Here is a 23,643-nt window from a genome sequence, read left to right on the forward strand (position 1 = left end):
TCGCGCCTACGATCGGGACATGCATAACACCCCGCCGTGCCCGCCCACAGCACGTCAACAACGCCGCACCCAGTCCCGCACTAAGCGCAATCGCCAGGGCTCCAATCAAGCCTTGCCAAGCGCAAGAGCCCTCACTCCCAGACACTATAGGGAGGCGCATCTGCATTTATTGCAACACCAGGTCCCCGACGTTTGACAGTCACTAACATGAGCTTCCGTCACCGTAGTCTGCTTCCGATTTTGCCCCACCATACGCGCAGGTAGAGGCAACCTCGCGCAGCCTCACCCAACCCCCGGCCCTGCACCTTTATATTTCGGCACAGCCGAGAACCGCCATCACTAACTATTTCGAAATACCGCGGGCTATTTCTATTGTGTCGGGGGCCAATCGCAGTCACCATCGTACTCGACTTTGTGTACCCTCTTTTCGCGCCTTCCGCATCTCACGTCGCACTTTCCTGCTTTCGGTAACGTCCGACCTGGTTCCTGGAACCCTGACATCTGGCAGCATAACTGACAGCAGTCCGTAGTGCAAAGCCTCTTGAGCCAGCTCAGTATGGCGAGCAACGGGGCCTTTCCTCTGCCGTATGAGGAGATTGAGCGCCTGGTAAAATCCATCTACGAACCCGGCCAAGCAAAGAAGATCGCCGAAACCGAGGCCACCCTTCGTGTTCTTCAACGCTCTCCCCAAGGCTGGGAGATTGCAGACGCCCTCTTGAAGAGCGACAACGAGCAGGTCCGCTTCTTCGGTGCCCTGACTCTCACCGTTAAGCTCAACGCCGACTCGGCTGAACTAAGCGAAGAAGAGTCCGAGCAACTGCTTTCAACACTTATCCATCATCTTGTCTCACGACCTAGCTCATCCATCGCGACCCGGAAAGTCAGCTCGACCTTGGCACAGTACTTCTCAAAACCCATTTCCGTATGGACCCACTGCATCAGGAGTCTAGCCGCATCATTTGCCGCCCAGCGTCCAGTCCTTGACGAGGCTCTGAAGGAACATCCTTCGACATGGGATCTCCTACCGCAATTCTCCGATGAGCAGCTTCTAGTCATGCTTGACTTTGCTATGAGCTTAGCAGATGAAGCCAAGAAGCCATCCAACACCCCAGATCGAAAGTCCCAAGAGCGCATGGTAGCAAATGTAGAGAGCGTTGAAATCCTTCTCCACGTGTCATTCGGTCGTGGCATCAAATGGCTGTCAATATCCATCGACGATCCCGACTACGCACAATCAGTGCAGCAAGGAGAGAAGATTTGTGTTGCCGCTCTTAAATGTTTTACCGGGTGGATCTTCTACGCCCAATCCGAGTTCAAAGACGACCTCGAGAAGCTCCAACACCTGCGATCAGTGAATGAGCTCGCCCTGACATGTTTGGAATACCATGTTGAGGATGCCATGGAACTAGTAGCTGAGATCCTTGAGAACTACCCTACTTTCTTCGAAGCAAAACACCAAGAAATGCTATGGTCGGCAATCTCAGGTCCATGGGGCATGGAGATACTCAACAACTCTGACGCCGAAACTGTGTCCCTCGCCCGGATCATTGTCGCCTACGGACAGATCCTGCTTGAAACCAAGGTTATCTACAAGCAGCCAGAAAGCACACATCATCAGCAGGTCATGTCCTTCTTACATAATCTTCTCAAATATCCAGACCCCGTAGGCGCTGAAGACGAGATTGCACCTGTGGTGCTCGACTTCTGGAGCAATTATGTCAGCGCTATCGCCGAAGAAACTTTCTTGTATGCCACCGGAGAGCAAGTGCCAGACTGGATGAATACTGCAAAGACCAATGTTCTCCAAGCAGTCTCAGAGCTCGTACAGAAGATCATCTATCCATCTGCTGACGTCACCGAATCATGGGATTCGGACGCAAGGAAGACGTTCAAGGTCTTCCGCATTGACGTCCGAGATGTCATCATGGAGGCATATGACCCGTTACGTGACGTGCTCACAGACCAGTTTGTCGATTTCGCCTTACGCGGACTAGGTGCTGGTGATTGGTTAGAGCTCGAAACTGGACTATTTGGTCTGATCGCCATCGCCGACGCTCTAACTCAGAATTCCGACAATCGTCTGGTCCGACTGTTCGAGCAACCATTGTTCGCAACCATATCCAGTACTCCCGGTGTACCGGCGATCACTCGAAGGACCGCTGTGGAACTTGTCGCCGCCCTGAACCATTTCTTCCTTCGAAACCCGCAGTTCCTCCCTCAAGTTCTTCCGTTTCTGCTCACAGCTCTTGCTCAGCCAGCTATCGCTCACGGCGCTGCAAAGTCTTTTGCCTCGCTTTGCTCAGAGTGCCGGAAGTCCTTGATAGGGGAGCTGCCTTCATTCTTCCAAATGTACGAACAGTTCCTCACGTATCCTACTGCTGAGGAGTTCACCAAAAGTATGGTTCTAAAGGGAATCGCCGCTATAGTACAAGCTCAAGATACAGAAGAGAAGCAGTTCGAGGGTGTACGGCAGCTCTTCCAATACATTACACGCGATGCCATGCAGTCAATCAACATCACCAAAGAAGGAGGAGATGCAGAAGAAGGCCAAGTGCTAGCTTTGACTACATTAAAGTGTCTTGCAAGCGTTGGAAAGGCAATGCAGGCATCGGACGAAGAAATAGTGGACTTGGAATCCGACAAAGAGCCTTCAGTGTTCTGGTTGCAAGGTCCAGGCAAAGAGATCCAAAACCAGGTCATAAATCTCGTCAATTATATGACCCAGGTATTTCCTGGAAACGACGAGATCATCGAAGCGGCATGCTGTGTTCTCCGCACAGGTTTTAAGGAAACCGTATCAGGTCCATTCGTACTACCTCATTCCGCTGCGATCGACTTCATCACCAAGACCACTGTGCAGACACCGAGACTGCCATTTGTCTTGGAGACAGCTTGCTGCTGGATCTCATCGCATAAGCATCATCAACCGGAAGGCTTCCAAGCCCAGGCCCAGCGATTACTTCAACACGATCTGAGCATCATGCGAGCACTGCAGCATCCACGCAACGACCCGGAAATTGCTGTCGGCTGTATAGAACTGGTCCAGAATTTTATCAACACTGATCCGCGTATCATGACTCAAGAATCACCTGAGAATCTATCCGGCATGTTCGGCTTCACGGTCGAGTCCATCAAGTCGCCTGAGGTCCTGCCAAAACGCGCGGCTGCTAAGCTGTGGAAAGACATTTTCGAGCTGGCAGGCAATACACATAGCCCTCACCAGGCTACAACGCAGGAGATCGTGGCGCACTTCGGTCCGACAGTGACGCTTGCACTTATGGCCAACGTATGCGGAGAGGTGGACTTTACGAGTTTAGAGCACATTGTCGCACCTCTGCGAGCTCTAATTCGAGCCGACAAGAACTCCAGAGCATACATCACAAATGCACTAGCAGAGCAGCCGCTCTTGCAGCGGTTTCAACAGGACCAGGGCGTTCAGGACATGGTGCGCAAGCTCATCGAGAGCATGACCAGGTAAATTTGGCTCGTGATTTGGATTTCTGTATGTTGATACTGACATACACACACACAGAAACGCAAGAAATGGCGCGGCCTTCAAAGATAGCGTAAAAGCTTTCTGGCAGACGTGCAAGCAACTGCAAATGCAACTACAGCCTCAAGCAATGAACCCAGCACATCGATTCGCCCATGGATTCCCACAGCCCAATGCGTACTGAGAGAATACACATCGTCCAGCATCTTAAAACTCGGCAAATGCGGCCATCGCGAACGTTAGGCCGAAAGATAACTTGAAGGCAACGTTATCGCGTACTAGTGACCGGACATTCATCGACTTTACTCGGCGCTCCAGGAATGAGTACGGAATGACGTGGATACCTCGCGACTCGATGAACTATCTTCTGTCAGTTTTCACTTTCTTCGAGATCACAAGCATGATGATCGGTAGCGTGTCTTGCATATACCACATAGATATCCCCAGATGCATGCGGCGTACCCAATCATGTATCCTAGATTTCAATCGAAACTTCACAAGCAAAACGGTCGACTTACCTGCAAAGCAAAGATCCCCAGTCCAATTAGTACAGCCAATGGTTTGCTGAACACGCTGACTCCTAGTCCTCCAATTACACCAAGAATGCTTCCCATGCTGATTTGACGAACTGCCTGTGGGTTCATGGCACCCGAATGAGTGATGACTGGTGTTCTCGCTTCATTTGTGTAGTTGTTTGTAAGGCCATTTTTGATCTTGGTGATTGGATCCGGACCATCGCATCGTATGCGCTGTGCATTTCGGAATTGATACGCCAGTAAAGGCGTCGACAAGATGAGTGGCGTGCTGAGCATCAAGCCCCTACGAAGGCCAGGAAGTAAGAAGGACATGTTGGTTGCCGGAGACGATGACCTCGGAGTGTGCGGAAAGTGTTGCTGCTGGAGGTATGCGGAGAGCTGCTTTTCGAAACTTCGGTCGGATCTCGGGAAACGCGTGGCTGAGCGGATGCAACGGATCAGGAGGAAGGTATGTCGAATCGGGATACACACGGGTAGGCTCGTCCTCGCTAATCCAGTAAGTCCCAATGGCGTTGGAGACATGAAGGCTTGCTCGGAGCAAATGCTGACAATAAGGAAGCTCACATCCGAGGTAGTGATGTCATTGGCTCCATGGCGTTCCCCACTAAGTCCTTTGGGGGTTAGAGCTTGGACCCTGGGTTCTCCAGAGCCTCAAACGTAACGTCGCGTCTTGCGACACCATGTTGGACGCGTGAAATTTCCCATCTGGCATTGGACTTGCTCGTCATGCTATGAGCGCGTCCTGAACTTTTAATCAACTAATACGCACATTGACAGGTCATCATGGCGCTTCGAACGGTTCTTCTCACGGTTGCCAACCTCCTCATCCCGGTCGCGATACTGGTCTTTGCGACAGGCTTCTTCCCCTACAAACCTTTTATGCCCGGACTGGCCGAGTATGAAGAGCTTGCTTGGTCTGAGAAGATGGGTGAGGATTGGCAGAAGCCACCCGAAGCACCGTTTGACAAGCTCATCTTCATGGTTGTTGATGCGCTGAGGAGCGACTTTGCGTACGGAGAGGAAAGCGGCATGACTTTCGTGCAGAGGTATGGAATGCCGTGAACTCTTTCGCACACACATTTGAACTGACAATTTACCTAGTCTTATACGAGACGGAACCGCGCTTCCTTTCACAGCCCATGCTACCTCTCCCACGATCACCATGCCCCGCGTCAAAGCCATAACGACAGGCTCTATACCCTCCTTCGTAGACGTAATCCTAAACTTCGCCGAATCAGACACGACGTCCACACTCGCGACGCAAGATACATGGCTCGCGCAAATCAAGGCGAAGGACTATGATAACGGAAAAGGAAAGCTGATCATGTACGGCGATGACACCTGGCTGAAGCTCTTCCCGGATGTGTTTGCGCGCGCCGATGGAACGAGCAGCTTCTTTGTTTCGGTCAGTCATAAGCTTCCCGCTGTATGTAGGAATAATAGATTGTTGATTCTCAAGTGCAGGATTTCACAGAGGTTGACAATAATGTGACGAGGCATGTTCCTAATGAGTTGCTGAACAGTGACTGGAATGCTATGATTATGCATTATCTGGGCTTGGATCACATCGGGCATAAGGCTGGTCCTAAAAGGTGCATTGCGCTGGTCCCTCACTTGTGTAGCGGCAGAATGCTAATCTATCTACAGTCCTAATATGGTTCCTAAGCAAGTCGAGATGGATGGCATTGTCCGCGATATCTACGCGGCCATGGAGAACGAAGACCACCTCTCCAACACTCTCCTCGTACTCTGCGGCGATCACGGCATGAACGATGGCGGCAATCACGGTGGCTCATCGCCAGGCGAGACCTCTCCCGCACTCGTCTTCATGAGCCCGAAGCTCAGCAAAGTAACTGAAGCGGCTGACAAGCGGAGTCCCATCAAACCGAAGAATGAAGGAGAGTTCGAGTACTACCGCTTGGTTGAACAGAGCGACATTGCCCCGACACTTGCAGGCTTGCTTGGATTTCCTGTTCCACAGAACAACCTTGGTGTCTTCCTGCAGGAATTTCTAGGATTCTGGGATAAGCCGTCGGACCGCATGCAACTTCTCTACCGCAATGCTAAGCAGATGAAGAAGATCGTCGAAGCCAAGTACACCAATCTACGATTTGACGAACAGGCATTGACAAAGGACGATCTGGGGTTCGCATGCTTCAAATCCGGGGAAAGCCGCTCGCATCTCTCTGACGGCCAGTTGCTAGCATGCCTCTGGCAAGCAGCTGTCAGTGCGCTCAGCAGTGGTGTCGACTTTGAAGGAAACATCTACGAATTCATGCATGAAGCCCAAGAGATGATGTCCAGCACAGCTTCAAACTACAACGTCGCTCGCCTCTTCCTCGGAACCGGTCTAGCTTTCCTCATCTGCGCGCTGAGTTATTCCACACTCCCTACTTTCAGACCTGCCACACCGGCTGGTATCTACTACGGCTTCGCTCTCGCACTGTACGCCGTACTCATGTTCGCATCCTCATACGTAGAAGAAGAGCACAATTTCTGGTACTGGGCCACGTCCGGCTGGTTCTTGTGCCTCTTCTTCAACAACATGCGCAAGGAATGGTACAACAACTGGATCTTCCATCCTGCCATCATGGCACTGGCCATACACAGGGTTGTCAGACGATGGAACCAGACTGGGCAGAAGTACGCTGGTGCCGACGACATCGTCAACAGTGGGCTTTTCCACGGTAACTCCTCGGTCATTCTCTGGATTCTCATCGGCGCTACGTACATGGATGTTACGATCCGTATAGCCAGACATGTTGCGCGTTCTATTGCGACTTTCGATGGTGAACAGAAGATGCACAGTGTGGAGATTGAGTCTACGGATCAGAATCGCATGTTTGGGACTATTGCTGTATTGCCGCTTTGCGGTACGGCGTTGATCTTCAAACTCGCCTTTACCGTCAAAGACGCACCCGAGATGACCTACGGCCTCAGCGCAGGCTTGGTAGAGAAAGTTGAGATGTTGGAGCTCGTGGGCCTAGCACGCATGGTATTCGGAGGTTTACTTCTGAGCGGCGTCTGGATCACCTTCGCCGAGTGGACACGATCACAGCGGAGAAAAAGACGAGGAAAGCAAGGCAACGGTGGTACGTCCCACTCCTCCCATGTCGAGTTGACGAACTTACTAACAGCATCAAAGAACTCGCCGTCGCCTTCTTCGACCTAATGACGCTCTTCCTGCTCACGCAGACAAAAGCACAGAACATACCCCTCTACTTCCTCTTCCGGCTCCAATACTTCTTCCTCAGTAAGCCAACCCATCTTACCTCCACATCGCCCAGTACCCCACTCTCTCTGTACACCACAAGCTAACCCCTAACCTCCCACAGCCCTCCTCGACCTCACCCCCACAGCCGTGACCCTAACAACCCTCCTCCTAACCCAAACCTCCTTCTTCGCCCTCGGAAACAGCAACTCCATCTCGTCAATCGACCTCTCAAACTCGTACAACGGCGTCTCCGGTTACAACGTTCTTGCCGTCGGTCTGCTGGTGTTCCTATCGAACTGGGCTGGACCTGTGTATTGGTCTTTGGCTGGTATACTTCTACTGGGTTCTCACGGTCGCACGCAACGTTATATTGATACTAGTGAGCTGCATGTTGCGGACTGGGTGGCTAAGGAGAGAGAGTGGTTGAATGAGCTGGCGAGGAAGGAGGAGAAGGGGAGGGAGACGAGGAAGGAGCGGAAGGAGTGGGTGGGTCATGTTGCTTTGTTGACCTTCTGGACGGGGGGTATGTTGGGCGCTGTCATGCTGGCTTGTACGGTGTTGAGACAGCATCTTTTCATTTGGACGGTATTTAGTCCCAAGTTCCTTTTCGCGATGGCTTGGGGGATAGCGTGGCATGGTGGTGTCACGTTGGGGCTTGGGAGCTTGGTTTGGTGGTTGGGAAGCTGGTAGTAGAATTGTTCAGTTATCCATACGGTTAGGCAACTACATCAACGCAACAGTCTACTCTCCATGGCTTTCTGGCTCATTGTCGTCTTCCCAGTCGTTTTCGTCATCCTCCACATCGTTATCCTCAGCCTCGTCTTCTCCACGCTCCTCACTTCCTGGCCTCACTGTCCATCCAAGCGGACTCTGCTTTTCCACCTCCTCCTTCCGCTTTTCTCTTGCTTTCCTCGATTCCGACCTATGTCTCCTCTCATCTTCGTTCCACCTAACACCAACCCTGTGACGGGCTTCGACCCAGGCCTTCCTCATTATGACTGCCTTATCCTCCCAAGATTCGAATTTCATTAGGTTGAAGTTGACTCCAGACTCCGACAGCTCGCGTGGGTCGTACTGCGATAAGTCCGACGGAAGCTTCTCGCCACAGTATTGGCATCTCGAGTACGATACACTTGAGGGTTTGTAGCAGGGAATACGTACTGGACCGGTTGGTCTGACACTCGTGTTAACATTGTAGTCTCTAAACCATTTTTTTGGGTAGCTGTTGTGTAGGGGTGAGTATACGTACGCGGTAGATGACCCAGCTGCACCCACGCGAGGATCGTCGGGATCAGGCGTTGTTTCAGCCCCTCTCTCATTCAGTTCGCCGCAGTACTCGCATCGCCACCTGTCTTGTAGTTTCCCCGCTTCTGCGCTAGAGAGCTTCCGTTCACTGGGCTCCTTCTTCAGGTAAGCGTCCTCGCGCCATGTATCCGCCACGGGGTTGCGACGTATACCATGTCCGCGTTTCTGGGTGGGTGAGTCTGGGTCGTGGTAATCTGGCAGTAAGGATCTTGGAGATCGCGCTCTATCATGGCTGGGGTCGTGCTTGATTTGGTTTGGGAGTGTCGAGCTGCGTCTCCGGGGTGGGGAAGTAGGCTGACGTGGTTGGGTGGATGCGACTTCGGCAGGAGTCATGGCGGCGAGCCCAGACGAGATAGATGACGTACGGCGGCGTGTCCTGGCGCTGTAGATATAGATTAGCTGCTGTGCTGAGCCAATAGGTGAGTGAGATGGGCGGAAGACTGCTAGAGATGGCCAGGTACTTACGCAGCGCTCTCCATCTCATCCACGCTCCTGCGTGGGAACTGTTGCTCATTGACCTTGTTGATATCGGGCTCGTATTTTCCATCGCTGCGAGACAGATACATTAGCTACATATAAATAGGTAGAAAATCCAATATTGGTTCTTGCAGACTACGAGAGGGATTTTAAGATCACTTACCTCGCCTCGGCGTCTATGTCGTCGTCCGAGCCCCCTGGTGAGTCGACCCAATCGTCGGAGTTTGTTGCGCTCATGATAGTGTGCTTTGCGGAGCGAGTTGTAGAAAGGAGAACCATGAGAGCGTAATCGCGAGTGAGTCATGTTGGGTGGTATGGCTTGCGACTGCCAGCGAACATGTCGCACGGTTGTTGTTGATGTTACCGCTGCTGCTGGGTGAGAAGGTGCGATAAAGCTAACGGGAAGCAATGCTGAAAGTGTATTCTGAAGGTATACGTCGCACTCCGCGTTACAATTGTAACGAAATGGCGACAATGTATGCTTCAGGGTGGCTTCTAAATCACAGCATAAATTAACACTCCCCAAGATCGTTGTGCAAAGCTGGTTCTTGGACATGCCTTTGCACTGATTTCCGTCATTCGGGGAATTAGCATGCCCACATGTTGGACTACGCACCATGACCGACTCGTTATGAAGCTCTTCGGAAGTCATCTCGAGGGCTTCTCGATGTGTAACATCCTACCAACAATATAATGATGACATCAATAATTCGTAATGATGACATCTCAAAATCTATGACGGGGGACAGTAGTACGACTATCACTCAAGCAAAGATGTGTAGAGTACTCACAAGGAACAGGGCAGCTCGGACACGTACGAGTATGACGAAGATCTTGCAAAATTATACATTCAAATCTTATGGCTAGCTACACGTACATTGATATTCGGAATGGGCGCGCTTTGAGTACCAAAAACCGTATCGTCATGGCTTCGTAATGAGTTAGTACTGCTCAACCGCACGTAGATTCGACTCTGACCTTCTTTGCTCCGCTTTGTTAGCTGATCAAAACTCATCGTCCCGCCGTCTGCGTTCATGGCCCCGAGCAGGTGTGTGACGATTGGCACTTGCCGCGCCTACATTCGCGCCGCCTCCGCCTCCACCATCTCCATTCATCCAATTGAAAGGGTTGAGTATGCCGCCGAAAGCAACAGCCGGTGGTGGTGGTGCCGATGCTACATGAGGAGCGTGCAGAGGAGCGCGTGCGGGAGCTTCCACTGGCGCATCGAGACGAGCGTCTGCTTCAGCGATGAGGCGGTTGATCTGCGCGAGAGTCAAGTCTTCGGGAAGCCAATTGCCAGGATCGACAGCAACGTGAACCCGCGCATGCGGGCAGTCGTCGAGGTGCCGGATGTCCTTGGTGTACTCAACGAGACACACCCAGCAGAAGTTGTGGCCGCACTGCTCACCTAGAAATGTACGTTAGTATCAGATACCACGGCTGATGTTTGAGCTTATTTGAGCTTACACGTCATATGATCGCATCCACCGTGCTTCTGGATGTTCATACCGCACTTTGGGCATGGCTTGGCTCCCATAGTCTTGACAGCCCTCTTAGACAACTCGTCCTCCGCCTTCTTCGCCTGGTCACACCCACCTTTCCCGTGCGACGTCCCTGGGCGATTACACTTCAAGCAAATTTCATTGTCGCAGTAGGGGCAGGCGACCCGCTGTTTGCTACGCTTGGTGTTCTTGCAGTCTTCGATGGAGAAGTATCGACCGCACTTGGCAGAAAGACAGGCGATGTATGATTCGCCACTAGATAGAGCGTGCTTCGTGACGGCTCTATCGTGACTGGAACGGGTTAGCATATTGATCAATGGTGTGGTTAGTGAATAACTTACTCTTCGAAAGCCGCCTTACTAACTATGGCCTGAAGAGCTGCATAGTCTAGCGAATGGTCGCATCTGTGGACCGAGCAGCTCAATTCTGCGTCCTTGAGTTGACGATCGGTGACCTTTGTCTTGAGCATCTTTGCGACACATAAGTTGCAGATAGTCTGAAGATGTTCGCAAGCATCATTGGGAACCTTGAAAGATCTAGCCGTGTCCTTTGTTGTTGCGCAGATCGAGCACTCTTGCTTCTTCGGCCGCTCCTTTTCCTTCGGTGTCGGAAGCTTCTTGCGGGTCTTCGGTTCTGCTTTTAATTTGACGACGGCACCAGCCTTGACACGAGCGACAGCTTTGGAATCCTTCTTGAGAGATGCCTCTTGTGGCTCAGGTGAGAAAGCTCTAGTTTTCTTGCGAACAGGATGCTTACGATCGCGCTTTCTATCGGCTGCGGTAGGGGCAGGCGACGTTCGGGAGCCGGCTTCGGGCTCTGGGGTCTCTTCGATACGAACAGGGTTATTGCGGGTACCTATCGGGCCAGAGGGCTCAGCATAGTCGACACGGCGGTCCGGCCTAGCTCGTAGTCGGGTTGAAGGGGCCATTTTAGCTGTTCGGTAATGCTAGCGGTGGTTAGTTTACGATGCAGTGCCAAATATACGGTTGGAAGGTTCTCTTATACACCCAATGGCGTGTTCCCGAGCCCCGCAGCAAAGTCAAGAACCTTCCTAGGCTACTGTAACGGTAGAGCATATATAGGTCAACAACAAACGGGCAGTGAAGGAATGTCGGTTTCAGCGAGTGCGCAAAGCACACATTTACCTCGGTTGGTAAAACGAAATCGTAACCGGTGTTCCAATAGTGAGAGAAGTCGCAACGTTGGGTGGTTGAGAAGGAAAGATATGGGATGGAAGGCCGATAGAACACTGGTAAAGGTCCATCTCTGTCCGGCTACTCAAACAATTACGGTCGATGCAAAAACCATTGTGAAGGAGCATCTCGTAGCGATTCGTATACCGCCATAGTCCAAGGTGCGTCGTCAATTGTCGTCCCCCGAGAAAGAAGCTAAAGGTCTACCATTTGGCTATATGGACAGTCTCTCCGGGGTGCAAGCTGGTTGAGAGGTGTTGTTCGGTAGCTAGAACTCTCTACGCGTATTGCCAGCGTGTCGTTGAATAATTTGTGTGAACGCGCAACTTCACGCTGCGTCTGATGGAGGTGAAAGGAGGTCGGGGAAGCACATGACGTAACGATATTAGCGTGTTCGGAACATCCCGACCGGCAGCACATCGCGTGTCGCGCGATTCTGATTCCACAACACCATTCGCGCTCTCGAGAGCCACTCGAACCTCGCACGCGTCAATTCATCGCAGATGCCCAGCGCTGGAATCATACGAATCGCTTGATCCCCGAATCTCGACCGCGCCATACCACAATCGCTGAGCCTTGCGAACGCGTTGACGAAAACAACACGATGCTCCTATATCGGCTATATACATGTGGATAAGACGAACAACCGCTTGGACAGCCAATTTGTCATTATAAGAGTCGCTCCATCTGTTATACATATGTGAAAGCGTCTGCTTCACATCGTACACATTGCACGGCCATGCAGGCTAAGCTTACTGAAAAGTCATCATTCACTGGTTCTAACATCTTCATTAAGCTGTATGGTCAATGAATTCGCATTCACACTGACAGTTTCAACCTTAGCAGGTAAATTCATTCCAGTAGCATTCTCCTGCCCATCTTCCGCAAGCACTCGCACGCTTGCATTTGGCCTAACGACTCTATACATCGCATTGACTCGGTGTTATCCTTTCATATCTCCACCTGTTCGTATGAGTTCAACATCTTATACTGCTTCGCAGACCGTGACGCTCCCTAACCGCCGTCGCCCACCCTGTGGATCCGTCCACCTCGATTCGACAATATCTTTCGTTCTTCAAACCTACTGCGGCGATCATTCGGCGCGCGTTTCCGCATATGTCATAGGTGTATATACAAGAACTCCATTCCATTCTTCCGATATCTTCGAAACCTAAGATGACCGACTTCGTGGTTCGGGATATGGTTAGGGCCATGGAACCCTGGTGCCAAGCTTCAAGATGGGATAGTACGGAACGCTCAATCAAGTACTCTAGTATCCGATGATCATAGCCTCTTAGATCGGTTATCTTTCTTTCGCGTTGCCTTCGTTAGTATGGTGTTCGTGGCTCAAGTAAGCCCGGAATTGTTGGTAACGCGGCGAACAGATCGACATAGGTGTGGCGTGGAGTCGAGAAGCTTTGCATGCTGCTTTCTTCAGATATTGTAGAGCGAAGCGCAGACATGCGAGAAGCGAGTAAGTGTAGACTTTTTGGCGATTTGAATCTCACTTCGCTATGCCTGGTGATAGTGTGAATGATCTCTTCCCGGAGCGCTTTGCAACAGCACAGAAGTGGCGAAGGCTTCGTGTCGCAAACTGGTGCCGCATAGAAGATGGGACTGTCGTGAACGTAAAGCCATATCTCTTGTCGAGGTTCCAGCTGAGGAAGTTTTGCAGCCATGGTTATCGACGCTGTCCCACGTTCCACTCAGGTTTCGGTTCTAAAACAAATCTCTCGCTCCGTTCGCTCGCCAGAACGCAGGCGGCAATGTCAACCACGGCACATGAGCAGGCGCGGCCCATGTCGTCCGTGGGTCTACTGAGCATCCCGAAATATAGCAGTGGCTGCACCGAACAACAAACCACTCGCAGCATGCGCTCGATCAAGCTGGATATTTGGGGATGCATAGTATAACGCGATTGGCGGAGGGTATTTGCTCCTCGTCCAATGAAATAGTCCGCCAACATTGGGTGGCTGTTCACGGTCACCGGACCTTGGCGGCGCAGCGCCACTGTGCTGTCCCCCACTATCAATGCTGACATCGATATACGCAATAGCTAACTGCACCTCACTCACTACAGAGACACAAGCTGATAGGCAGCGCTTTGCGACACCATACCTGGTCTGGCGCGTAAGAACAAGGTTGGCAACTACCCTGTCTATATGCGTCTTCTTCAGATCAACAGCAATGGCGACCTCAGCCTCGTCGAATATTTCGGAAACGACATTCCTCCCTACGCCATTCTATCGCACACGTGGGGTACTGATGACGATGAGATCTCGTTCAAGGATATCAAGAAGGGCCGCGCAAGAAGTAAAGCCTCCGGTTATCGCAAAATACGCTTTTGTGGAGAGCAAGCTCTAAGAGACGGTATCCATTTCTTCTGGGTCGATACATGCTGCATCAAACAGGAGAGTAGCCAGGAGGTCGGTGAGGCGATCAACTCCATGTATCGATGGTACCACGATGCGGTCACTTGTTACGTGTATCTTGCCGATGTTACTGTTGGAATCGTCACACATGAGGAGATAGCGTCTGTGTCAGAATGGTACTTAGCTTTTCAAAGCAGCAGGTGGTTTACTCGAGGATGGACACTTCAGGAACTCCTTGCGCCTGTGTCCGTCGAATTCTACTCCAAGCACGGTTATCGACTCGGAGATCGGACCACACTCGTCCAACAGATTCAATTGAGCACTGGTATTGCTGAGGCCGCTTTACGTGGAAGTCCGCTCTCAAATTTCACAGTTGAAGAACGAATTTCGTGGGCACGCACACGCGCCACTAAGCGGGAAGAGGATGCAGCGTACTCCTTACTTGGGCTTTTCGGTATTCATATGCCCCTCATATATGGAGAGGGACGGAGGAATGCGCTGAAGAGACTGCGGAGAGAGATTGTCAGAGCTTCGAGAGAAGAGCCGTTTTCCGAAATGTTCAACCCATCTTCCATCGTGGGTCCCGGTGCCACGAACCCCTTTCTTGGAGCCCCGACAACGCATACGACTCCTGACTTGCAGTTCACGTTCAGAATTGACGAGATCTTATTTCTACCCGACCCGGTATGGGGGAAACCATATTTCACGCGTGGCGAACCGGGCATCTCAGGAGCGTGGTGGATGTGTGGATCACTCATACATCGGATACCAGAGCTGCCTGGTTGGTTTAGGCACTTTGACACGACTACTGTTTACTACCGCTCGGAAAAGTTTGCTGTAGCGCATGGCGGTAAGGCAATCTCTTGAAGTCATAGAATGTGTCTCTATGTCGTAGTGCAATCTGCAATGCTTGGATCTCTTATTCTCACGATAGATCTGCTATCAGTGTTATGGTGACCATGCTGACGTTGTCCAATTCAGATCGTACAGGCGCGACTGGAGAATTTGATGGAGAGTGGCATGACCTCGGCTTCTTTCACAACGATAAGGATTTCTCGTCCAGTCTCCATATACGTGGAACAAACCCGACATTGAGGTGCCAACGGAGCGGCTCCAGCTGGCCGCGTTTTCTATTACCAAGCGGACATCATGGGCCTATTGACACGTCTCAACGATATGGCGGCCTAAGGGGTAGTCTGTCTATCTTCCTTGCACTTTTAGCTCTTTCGGTCAGACCGAACGAACTCGAAGCAGTCTTGCCAACATTACGGAATAACGGCCAGTGGTGCTTCCCTGCGTATGCGAATAGGAGTATGTATAAAAGCACTATCGTGGGCCATTCCGGCAGTTAACAATAATATAGGGCTCGAGAATCGTGGCGTCGTTGTTTATGTCTACTGTGGCACTGCACCAGGTAGTACATCTGAAGATTTACAAGCATATGAGAATGGCGCGTACGGGAATTTCTTGGACTGAGATCACGAGCAGTCAAACTTGAGAACGATTCTGTCGCAGAGCTTTCACCACCCTTCTAGCTATGTCAAATGCCGATCTTTGCCAAATGCTCATACATGGGGTACCTAAGTACTTATACAACGCCTCTTCCTTCACGCTAAATATCCCGGCACGGAGAAGAGTGCATGCTCCACGCGCCCACGAGCTAAATCTTGTATACCCAAAATTTGCAGCGCAACATACCGGGAAAGAAGTAGTCGACAAGGTTTGAGATCAGTCTAGTCCTCATCCTAGACAGCAGCACAGCCACAACTCCACAGCCACAGTTCACACATCTCATCCACGCTAAGAATTGCAGTGCACCACGCGCTGAGATGGTAAGCCCGAAGTTTCAGGCTCGCTGCTGACATGGGATGAAGGCACAGCTTGTCTGCGCTAGAGAGTGCAGTGCATCTAAAGTCGATTGGTGTTGCCATTCATCGGGGCGCTTCGCTGTCAGGGCTAAAGTGGACAGGTCAGCTCGTCCACGCTAGAGATAGCAGTGCACAGAAACTCACAGCTGAATCGTGCATATCGCACTAGAACGCATGTGCAGATACCAGCCTTGTGCAACGTGTATCAAGTATTGCCAGACCAGACGAAACAGAACAGAAAGAGTAGTTATTGGTACTAACGTGCTTTCCAAAATCACCGATTAATAAAGAACAAAGTCATGAAGCGGACCATATATGTTGATAACCATAAAGCCATCTCGCACCTAGACAACTACCACACCCTAGCACCCTAGGAAGACACTGAACTGGAACGCTGCAGTCCACGTTACCACAAAGTCAAGGAGGTAGAAGATCTCAAGGAAATGTAGACTGCAGAATTGTTTACCACTGTTATCTATCATAATGGTTCGCGTTCAGAATTTCTCTTCGGATTGGGGTAATATGATATAAGAAGAAGAAGAAATGAGTGCCTAAACCATACCCATTTTAACGCCTATCCATGTGTAGCCCATCCGGGCCTGCCCCACCCATGTCTCATTCTTGTGATGTGTAACCAAAGCATAAAAACTCCTTGACCCCCATCTCCATACCATACATATTGTGTGTACATCGCTGAACGAAAGTGATGCCTTAACGAAACTAGGCCGCATAGTACAGCTTTATAGAGCTCAATACCCGCTTCCTGCACACGGGGCAAGTCTGCACTTCCCTTGCGCACGGCAGGCAGGCAACCACATGACCGCAGTCATAGAAGGCAGCTTCGGCGTCTCCGTCCCAGCAGATCCTGCAGAGTTTCTCCGACTCTTGTGCGTTCTTCCAGTGCGTAACACCTTCGCCGAACTTCTTGTCGTTCTGCCACCCGCCTACATATGTGTTGCCACTAGCGGCCTCAACATAGGTCCCGGTACCGTGTTGCTGGTTGTCGACCCAGTCACCATCGTAGGTGTCGCCGTTCTGAAACGTGTATAGACCATGACCGTAGCGTTGGCCTAGGCGGAAGGAGCCACTGTATGTGGCGCCGGAGTGGTAGATTTTAGTACCATGACCATGGGGGTAGCCATTCACAACTTCGCCTTTGTAGTACTCGCTCGAGAAATAGTCGTAGGTGAAGTGGCCTTGTAACTTGTGTGGAAAATTGCGAGCGAAAGCGCGGAACTGGAGGTAGGATTGTGGGTCTGCAAGGGCAGCGCGAGCGGCGAGTTCGTTGCGCTTCTCAGTCGAGAGCGGTAACGAAACGATGATGATACTCGCGTTATGTAGATCCACTTGCGCAAAGGTACGACGATGCTTCAGTGATCGCGTGTTGGTCAGCTCATCCTCCTCCCACATCTCCATCTTCTTCTTGTCTTCCGTTGGAAGTTCAAGCAATGCCACGATTGTATCGTCCAATCTAGCAGACTTGAGTGTAGTATGCGATCCACGAGCTTCTAGGGCTTGATTTTCCGCGTTCCAGAATTTGAGGAAGAAGTAAATTTCATCTGGAGGTGGCTCAGGAGTGGGGTTGCGCACTGGTGGGGGTGGTTGTAGAGGTTCTGCAGGTGTATCAACCGGGGGAGGTGGAGGTGGTGGCAGCAGCATATCCTCTTGTGTGCCACCCATCTCGGTGTCGCTAGGGCCGGCACCTGGGATTACTACATCAACAGCTGGTGGATCAACGGCTGGAGTCGACTCCACTTCCAGCAAAGCAGTATCGTTGCGTTGTTCTGAAGGTGCGACAGCGGGCTCATCAGGGTCGCTCATAGGCGTATCCTCAGAATGTGGAGTTATTTGCTGTGGTGGTGGCGGCGGGGTACTGGAAGGCTCGATTACGGTCTCGACGACTTGGATGATATCTGCCGCAACTTCACCTGCCTGGAGCGATGGAGCCTCTCTCTCCTCTTTCTCCTCTTTCGGGAGCTCAGGCAGCTTCTTGAAGTCGGTCACGTGCACCCAGATGCTCCGGTAATCTGGCGACTCCAGAGTCCATTCCTTGGCAACTATGTGTGGGCTGTAGCTACCAGCTGAAAACTCGATGAGTCCGGTACCGAGGAGGTTCGGTCGGTCCAGCGATCCTTTCGTGGGATCTGTCATGTATCGTTAGCACGAACTATACTCCAGAGCAAGACAGAAAAACTGCGTTGTCTTGTGAAAGACACTCTCCGCATTCATGCAATAGTCAATAAGGAACGTACTGTCGACAAGTTAGCTGAATGTCGTACAGTGTATCCGTGACGGCTACATTACCCTAGAAACCAAAATTTTATCTGTCGTGGGTCCTTGATATTCTTCAAAAGGCTGGACAATTTTTGGCGAATTTCTTTGCATCCGTCATTGCTTGATAGCGTCAATGTGTGTATGAGCTCTGAACCTTCCCACTTCGCATCAAAGAAGTCAAATGTACCTGGACCTTCGTGCCCTAGGTATACCCGTGAATCAACGACGCGAAAATCGAGCGTCCTTGGTGGCTGCGATGTGACCTTCTCTTCCTTCCCCTGATCTGTCGCAGAGTTCGGCTCGTGCGTCGGTAATGATGGCATCGGAGGAATAGAAGATTGGTTCTTCTTAGCCTCTACTTCCAGCTTGAGCCACTCCGGGACATTCCACTGTTCCGATCTGGCGTCTGATACGAATACTGACTGAGCTACATCGTCTCGCACATACATGGCAATGTATGCCACGGCGTCGTTGCCAGTAATCTGAGTACTACCAGGCTTGCCTTCATGCGCATCGACTGCTTCGCGCTTGGGAAGGCATTTGACTTGGCTCTCATCTTTGCTATCACTGTAGATATACCAGCGTGAACCAGGGCCTTCGGGTCGAAGTATCGGCTGGTATACGTAGGACTGAAGTGTTTGCTTATGCACCACAAACCCATACAGTGTGTAGGGAGTATCACCAACTGATATACGGTCGTTAAGGCTCACTTTGTTCAGCACCTTGACGTGCGAACGCGTCTTCGCGCTGTCGAATTTATGCCGGTCCAGCTCGATTGTCAACAATTCTGGCAGAAGCTGACCAGGTATAGTGAAATCAGCGGATTCGTTGACAGCACGCTGTATACTCTCCACGCCTTCCACAGGTACGCGGTAGCTGGGTCTACCGATTGAATAGTCGCGTTTTGGTCCACATATAGCACTCAGCTGTTGGGCCTGAGGTGTCCCTTGGAGTTCCTCTTCTAGCTTTAGGCGCAAGACCTCCCATGTCTCTATCACATCCAATTTGTGAAGCTCGTCGTGTATTCGGTACCACTCCAAAGCGTCCAGGATGCCATCAAGCGCGACTGGACCAGCTCCAGGCTCGACTTGGGTGCGAAGCGAGTATAGAACTTGCTGTAAAGCGCTGACGAGTGGCTTCGGCCGAGTGAAAGGCTCATTGCTAGGGTCCGCAACGACGATACTGTACAACAAACTTCGAAAGGGCTTGAACAGCATCCATGAGGCAACTGCAGACATCATGTTCCCGCCGGGTGAAAGCATCAGAGCTTGTAAGCCCGTCATTGCGAAACTGTCCCACGGATTCTCACGAATGGGATGCTCCCACAAACAATCCGTCTGGTCTTCCACGACCCGAATATAGGCAGTGAAGGCAAGTTTGTCGTCACGAAGAAGCGCCATGCGCTGACCATGCTGACGACGAGAAATATCGTAGTGCGGTCCGTGGAAGCGAGTCCAGCCCCAATCAGGAGATCCATTGCAGAAGCGATGTAAAGCATTACGTGAGTAGTTCACGCGAGGTTCTGTTGGGTTGTAAAGCACGACCGATATTTGTGCGGCAACGCTATTCCGCTTAGGCATCTGTTTCGATCCAAGAAGTGGAAGAGGCGTGTGTTGAGAGACGACCGGTGCGGTTGGTGCCTCGACGTCTTTTGACTTCGTGCTTTCACCACGCTCTTGCGTGGATGACTCGTTCTGAAGCGACACGCCTGTCGAACCGTCGGCTGGCGCATGTTCGGCCATTACCATAACTTCGTCTGCCTTCTTCTCTCCGCTTGGACCAGATGCCTCTTCGCTGGGCATGTCTTTGCGCACGTCCTCGTTATTGTCGTCCTTCGAGTCCTGAACACTCAGGCATTCGAGATAGACGCTTAGATAATCCGAATCATTCCCCTTAGGATAAAACTTGATCTGCCATTGGTGGCCCCCAATTGTGACGACATCAGACTTCATGAGCACTTCATGGTTCGGCTTTTCCTGGGTTCCATTATACGAATCGATTGCCCAGTGAATACGTCCTGCTTCACCGGCGGTATACTCCGGGTGGTCCAAAGGTTTGAACGCCTCGCTCTCCCAGTGTTCGTGGTCTAGAGCACTGTGTTTACCCTTCTCCTCGATCATCTTCACTTCCTCCTCGTCAGGCGATGACAAGTCTTCTGGAAGCGCGTGCCACGGCGGGAGGCCATCGTCGTCGTCGTCGTCGGATCCCGAATCAGAGCGAGGGGGGTCGACTGGCGGTGGCGGAGGCGGGGGTTGTGTGCTTGGATCAACAGGGGGAGGCAGTGCGTCGAGGTCTATGGGCGGAGGGGGCTCTATGGGAACGATGGTCGCTGCCTAAGGTAGGTTAGCACTGGTACAAATACAGGCAATTAGAAGACGTGAACATACCGTTTGCTCTGGCGCAGGCGATGTGGGTGAAGTAATGGTAGCTTCTTGTGCTTCAGCCGGGCTGTTTTGTGGTAACAGCTCTGTCTCAGCATCTGGTGTAACGTCCATAGCGTCCTCATCTATAGCCGAGATATCGACAGCGATGGTATTTGTGGAAGCATCGCGATGAGTAGGCTCATCTCCATCTTGCATATCTGCATCGCCCCGATCGTGGTTTTGGCCAGTAGAAGGCATAGTGTTCGCGGAAGTGGAGGTGCTCATGTTCGATTCGGCTGCAGGTGGTGGCGGCGGCGGTGGTGGAGGAGAAGCTGGCGTCTGCGCATGGAGTACGTGGTTTGGTGAATGTGGCGGGCTGGAGAGCTGCTGGCTAAAGTGCATTGGTGGCTCTACGCTGACGCTCATGTTTGCTGCGTGGGTAGAGGCGCATGTGAAAGTGGAGAGCGGGCGTTTGACGGGTGGGAGTGCAGGTAAAGCTGGGTAAAAGTACAAATGGAGAGATGAGTGAGAGCAGATATGCACGAGGCTGCACGACAGTGGTGTGTTGCTTTTATCGGTGAGTGCAGCAAGCTAGCAGCGTTATCGCGTCGACGAAGGTGTATGGTTACAATGAGGAACAGGCGTGTGCTCCTGGAGATATGGCTCAAGATATAGAAATTGGGGTTTGGAGAAGAAGGGAAGATAATCTGGGCGTGGCTGGAGCTTGACCAAGGCTGCAGCCTACCAGCATGCGGCACGATTGCCAACAGAGGTACAGAGTGAGGCGGTAAAGCTACCTCCAGGGCTGGGAATCGGCTGGCCCACGCGCTGCGCTATTCCGAATCGACTGAGCTTTGGCGTCAGCGCCTTCAACCTGGAGGCTCTGCGCCCTTTACAGTCTCTCCCACGACGCGCTTTAGAGGTTGACTCATCGCACAAGGCTGCGCGGGCAAGGCGCAATCGTCGTCATCACAGAGCTCTCAGCTCCCTTATCGATTAACCTCCACAGTGACCGGCTAGGCAGTCACGCTAGAGCTTTGAGACTAGTGGGGAAGGTGGGCCCGTCCGCGCCTTCCCTGCGTCCGCTCTCCGCACCAACAACGTTGCTCCATACAGCAGTCGTCCTTACATACCAGCCCACTTATTCCGGTCAATCAACAACATGGTCTATATTGCACGAGCTATTGGAGTGCTGCATGGCGTATGGCGCATGTTGTTATTGCCCTTGCGACCTTTGGACCCGTGCGAATGTGGCCGCAACAATGAGCGGAAACACCACCGTTGCCTCTGCGTACACCTTCACGCTATCTCCATCTAGCTTGATCTTTCCCCAGCTGACAGCTTCGTCTGGCCGTGCGCCTGCATCGCTCCCGTCAAATTCCTGCGCAGTGTTGATGTACACCGCGCTGTCAGCTCCGTTGCGCATCAGGTTCGCATTGGCGATGTGATGCTTCACCAGTCCTCCGCCAAGAATAATCATGCCTGTCCTCTTCGCTCTCACGGCGATTGTGTTTATCCTTCTAATGTCCTCTACAATATCGACGCGCAGCTGCTCTGGTGATGACTTGAATGTGTGGAAGTACAGCATGTCGCCCAGGCTTCCGTCTGTCAGCGCTGGGCAGAAGACTGGGATGTCATTTTTCCACGCCCAGTAGTAGACTGAGCGTTCGTCGTTGATTTCCTTGCCCAGACGGTGGATGACCTTGCTAGGTGTCCAGTATAATGGCTCGTCCGTTTTCTTGCTCGCTTCTTGCTCCTCCAGCATCTTGTCTAGGATCGGCACTACCCAATCCTCGAAAGCACAGTAGTTGCTGTTAGGCACGACAAGATTGCCGATGCGGTTCATTCCCTTTCGGCGCAGTCCGGCGCCGGGAGTGGAGAAAGCGCCGAGGTATGTCGGCGCGAGGCATTTGATGAAGTCCTCTTCGACGCCGCCTGCAGTCGTCACGATGGCAGAAACGTGTTTGTGCTGGACCAGGTACCGCAGCGTCTCGCGCAGTCCCGAGGATATCAGATTTGACGTGTATCCAAGGAATATCGTCGTGGGCTCCTTGGTCTCAGGGTCTCTCCATGCACGCTGTCATCTGTTAGCAGCGAACCCAAGCTTCTCGATGCGGTGGTGTCGCGTCGCCAAATCAGGCTAAATGTTTCGCCTTTCGGGACAGCGCACGGACGGGAGATTCCCGGCATACGCAAGTGCTGTCTCCGCACTTGACGCTGACACGCCGCAGCGGCGCAGCACGCGCATTCGGATATTCCGGGCAGAAGCAACTCACCATATCGTTGATGATGCGTACAGCCTCTCCCACAGAAGTCGCCTGAAAGCCCATGTTCGCGTAGCCGCCCACCAGCTCCTCGACGGTGATGCTGCGCGACGCATACTGGTTGAAGTCGATGCCCTGCACCTCTTGCGCACCCTCAGGCACGGGCTCGGATGGCTTCAAGACTGCATCAGTGGCGCCGGTAGGGGCCGAAGGGTTGCTCGCCATGGCAATGAGCAATCTCGGGTGGGTAGTCGCTGCAGCGGCACTTTCGCGATGTTTTCGCGCGTCGTCGGGCTGCTCGGCGTACTCTGGACGGTTGCAGCTCTCGTACTGTGCTATTTGTGAGTCGGTGCGGCGGCAGATTTTGAGGAAAAAGAAGCCCCCACACCTGGGCACCCGTGGATTGGGACTAAGGCATGGCAGTCTAATCCCTGCTCGTGTGAGGCTAGTTCTCGGGTCGATCCAGCTAAGGAGACTGCCAGCCCTTTTGTCATCAACGTGTGGGAGGGCCACGGTGTCGCATCATCGCACAATGTTCCATCCGGTCCTCCAGGCGTGCATCGTATCCAGCGTCTGCCGTGCAGCGGTGTCTGTCCGTGTTGGTGAAGGGCCCGGGCTGGGATCGTCACCAAATCCCCTAGTGGAGCCAGGGCTGGAATCTGAAGCAAAACCAGCGGCTGCCCACCCCTGCAGATAATCGAAATGTCCAACTGCGGACCAATCAGAGGCCGGCTGTCATGTCTTGATGGATTCCCCTCGCTAGGCCGTTGCAGGCCAGCCGG

The 23,643-nt window shown here is 52.2% G+C and overlaps 7 protein-coding genes across 7 annotated transcripts; 3 read left to right on the forward strand and 4 right to left on the reverse strand.

The window, feature by feature from the left end:
* The first annotated feature begins 350 nt into the window (after nucleotides 1-350).
* Nucleotides 351-3,832, forward strand: BKA58DRAFT_207854 (armadillo-type protein). Its single transcript, XM_046165979.1, has 3 exons — nucleotides 351-467; nucleotides 531-3,474; nucleotides 3,533-3,832. The coding sequence occupies exons 2-3, from the start codon at nucleotides 557-559 to the stop codon at nucleotides 3,675-3,677; spliced, it is 3,063 nt and encodes a 1,020-aa protein (XP_046023254.1). The 5' UTR covers nucleotides 351-467; nucleotides 531-556; the 3' UTR covers nucleotides 3,678-3,832.
* BKA58DRAFT_388287 (uncharacterized protein) lies at nucleotides 3,452-4,584 on the reverse strand. Its single transcript, XM_046170636.1, has 2 exons — nucleotides 4,012-4,584; nucleotides 3,452-3,853 (listed from the first exon to the last, which is right to left on the reverse strand). The coding sequence occupies exons 1-2, from the start codon at nucleotides 4,549-4,551 to the stop codon at nucleotides 3,701-3,703; spliced, it is 693 nt and encodes a 230-aa protein (XP_046023255.1). The 5' UTR covers nucleotides 4,552-4,584; the 3' UTR covers nucleotides 3,452-3,700.
* Nucleotides 4,585-4,812: 228 nt separating this feature from the next.
* Nucleotides 4,813-8,971, forward strand: BKA58DRAFT_403467 (GPI ethanolamine phosphate transferase 2; the record flags this gene model as incomplete). Its single annotated transcript, XM_046171789.1, has 9 exons — nucleotides 4,813-5,075; nucleotides 5,131-5,434; nucleotides 5,473-5,621; nucleotides 5,677-7,121; nucleotides 7,175-7,282; nucleotides 7,365-7,766; nucleotides 8,260-8,382; nucleotides 8,500-8,653; nucleotides 8,968-8,971. The coding sequence occupies 9 exons, from the start codon at nucleotides 4,813-4,815 to the stop codon at nucleotides 8,969-8,971; spliced, it is 2,952 nt and encodes a 983-aa protein (XP_046023256.1).
* A 1,256-nt stretch (nucleotides 8,972-10,227) lies between these two features.
* On the reverse strand, nucleotides 10,228-11,455 carry BKA58DRAFT_289907 (uncharacterized protein; the record flags this gene model as incomplete). Its single annotated transcript, XM_046166869.1, has 3 exons — nucleotides 10,228-10,433; nucleotides 10,493-10,818; nucleotides 10,869-11,455. Coding segments are annotated over 3 exons (1,119 nt in total), but the record flags the coding sequence as incomplete, so codon positions are not given.
* Nucleotides 11,456-13,790: 2,335 nt separating this feature from the next.
* Nucleotides 13,791-15,620, forward strand: BKA58DRAFT_364122 (heterokaryon incompatibility protein-domain-containing protein). The gene is made up of 3 exons (XM_046168839.1): nucleotides 13,791-14,942; nucleotides 15,074-15,403; nucleotides 15,456-15,620. The coding sequence occupies exons 1-3, from the start codon at nucleotides 13,883-13,885 to the stop codon at nucleotides 15,566-15,568; spliced, it is 1,503 nt and encodes a 500-aa protein (XP_046023258.1). The 5' UTR covers nucleotides 13,791-13,882; the 3' UTR covers nucleotides 15,569-15,620.
* A 585-nt stretch (nucleotides 15,621-16,205) lies between these two features.
* Nucleotides 16,206-21,023, reverse strand: BKA58DRAFT_460401 (uncharacterized protein; the record flags this gene model as incomplete). Its single annotated transcript, XM_046174761.1, has 4 exons — nucleotides 16,206-18,104; nucleotides 18,125-18,132; nucleotides 18,265-20,567; nucleotides 20,622-21,023. 4 exons carry the CDS (start codon nucleotides 21,021-21,023, stop codon nucleotides 16,681-16,683), a joined length of 4,137 nt encoding a protein of 1,378 aa, XP_046023259.1. The 3' UTR covers nucleotides 16,206-16,680.
* Nucleotides 21,024-21,377: 354 nt separating this feature from the next.
* On the reverse strand, nucleotides 21,378-23,243 carry BKA58DRAFT_207906 (Deoxyhypusine synthase). The gene is made up of 2 exons (XM_046165980.1): nucleotides 22,874-23,243; nucleotides 21,378-22,674 (listed from the first exon to the last, which is right to left on the reverse strand). Exons 1-2 carry the CDS (start codon nucleotides 23,084-23,086, stop codon nucleotides 21,814-21,816), a joined length of 1,074 nt encoding a protein of 357 aa, XP_046023260.1. The 5' UTR covers nucleotides 23,087-23,243; the 3' UTR covers nucleotides 21,378-21,813.
* Nucleotides 23,244-23,643: the final 400 nt, after the last annotated feature.

This window comes from Alternaria rosae (assembly GCF_020736505.1).
Source record: "Alternaria rosae strain MPI-PUGE-AT-0040 chromosome Unknown BKA58scaffold_7, whole genome shotgun sequence".
Classification (NCBI taxonomy): domain Eukaryota; kingdom Fungi; phylum Ascomycota; class Dothideomycetes; order Pleosporales; family Pleosporaceae; genus Alternaria; species Alternaria rosae.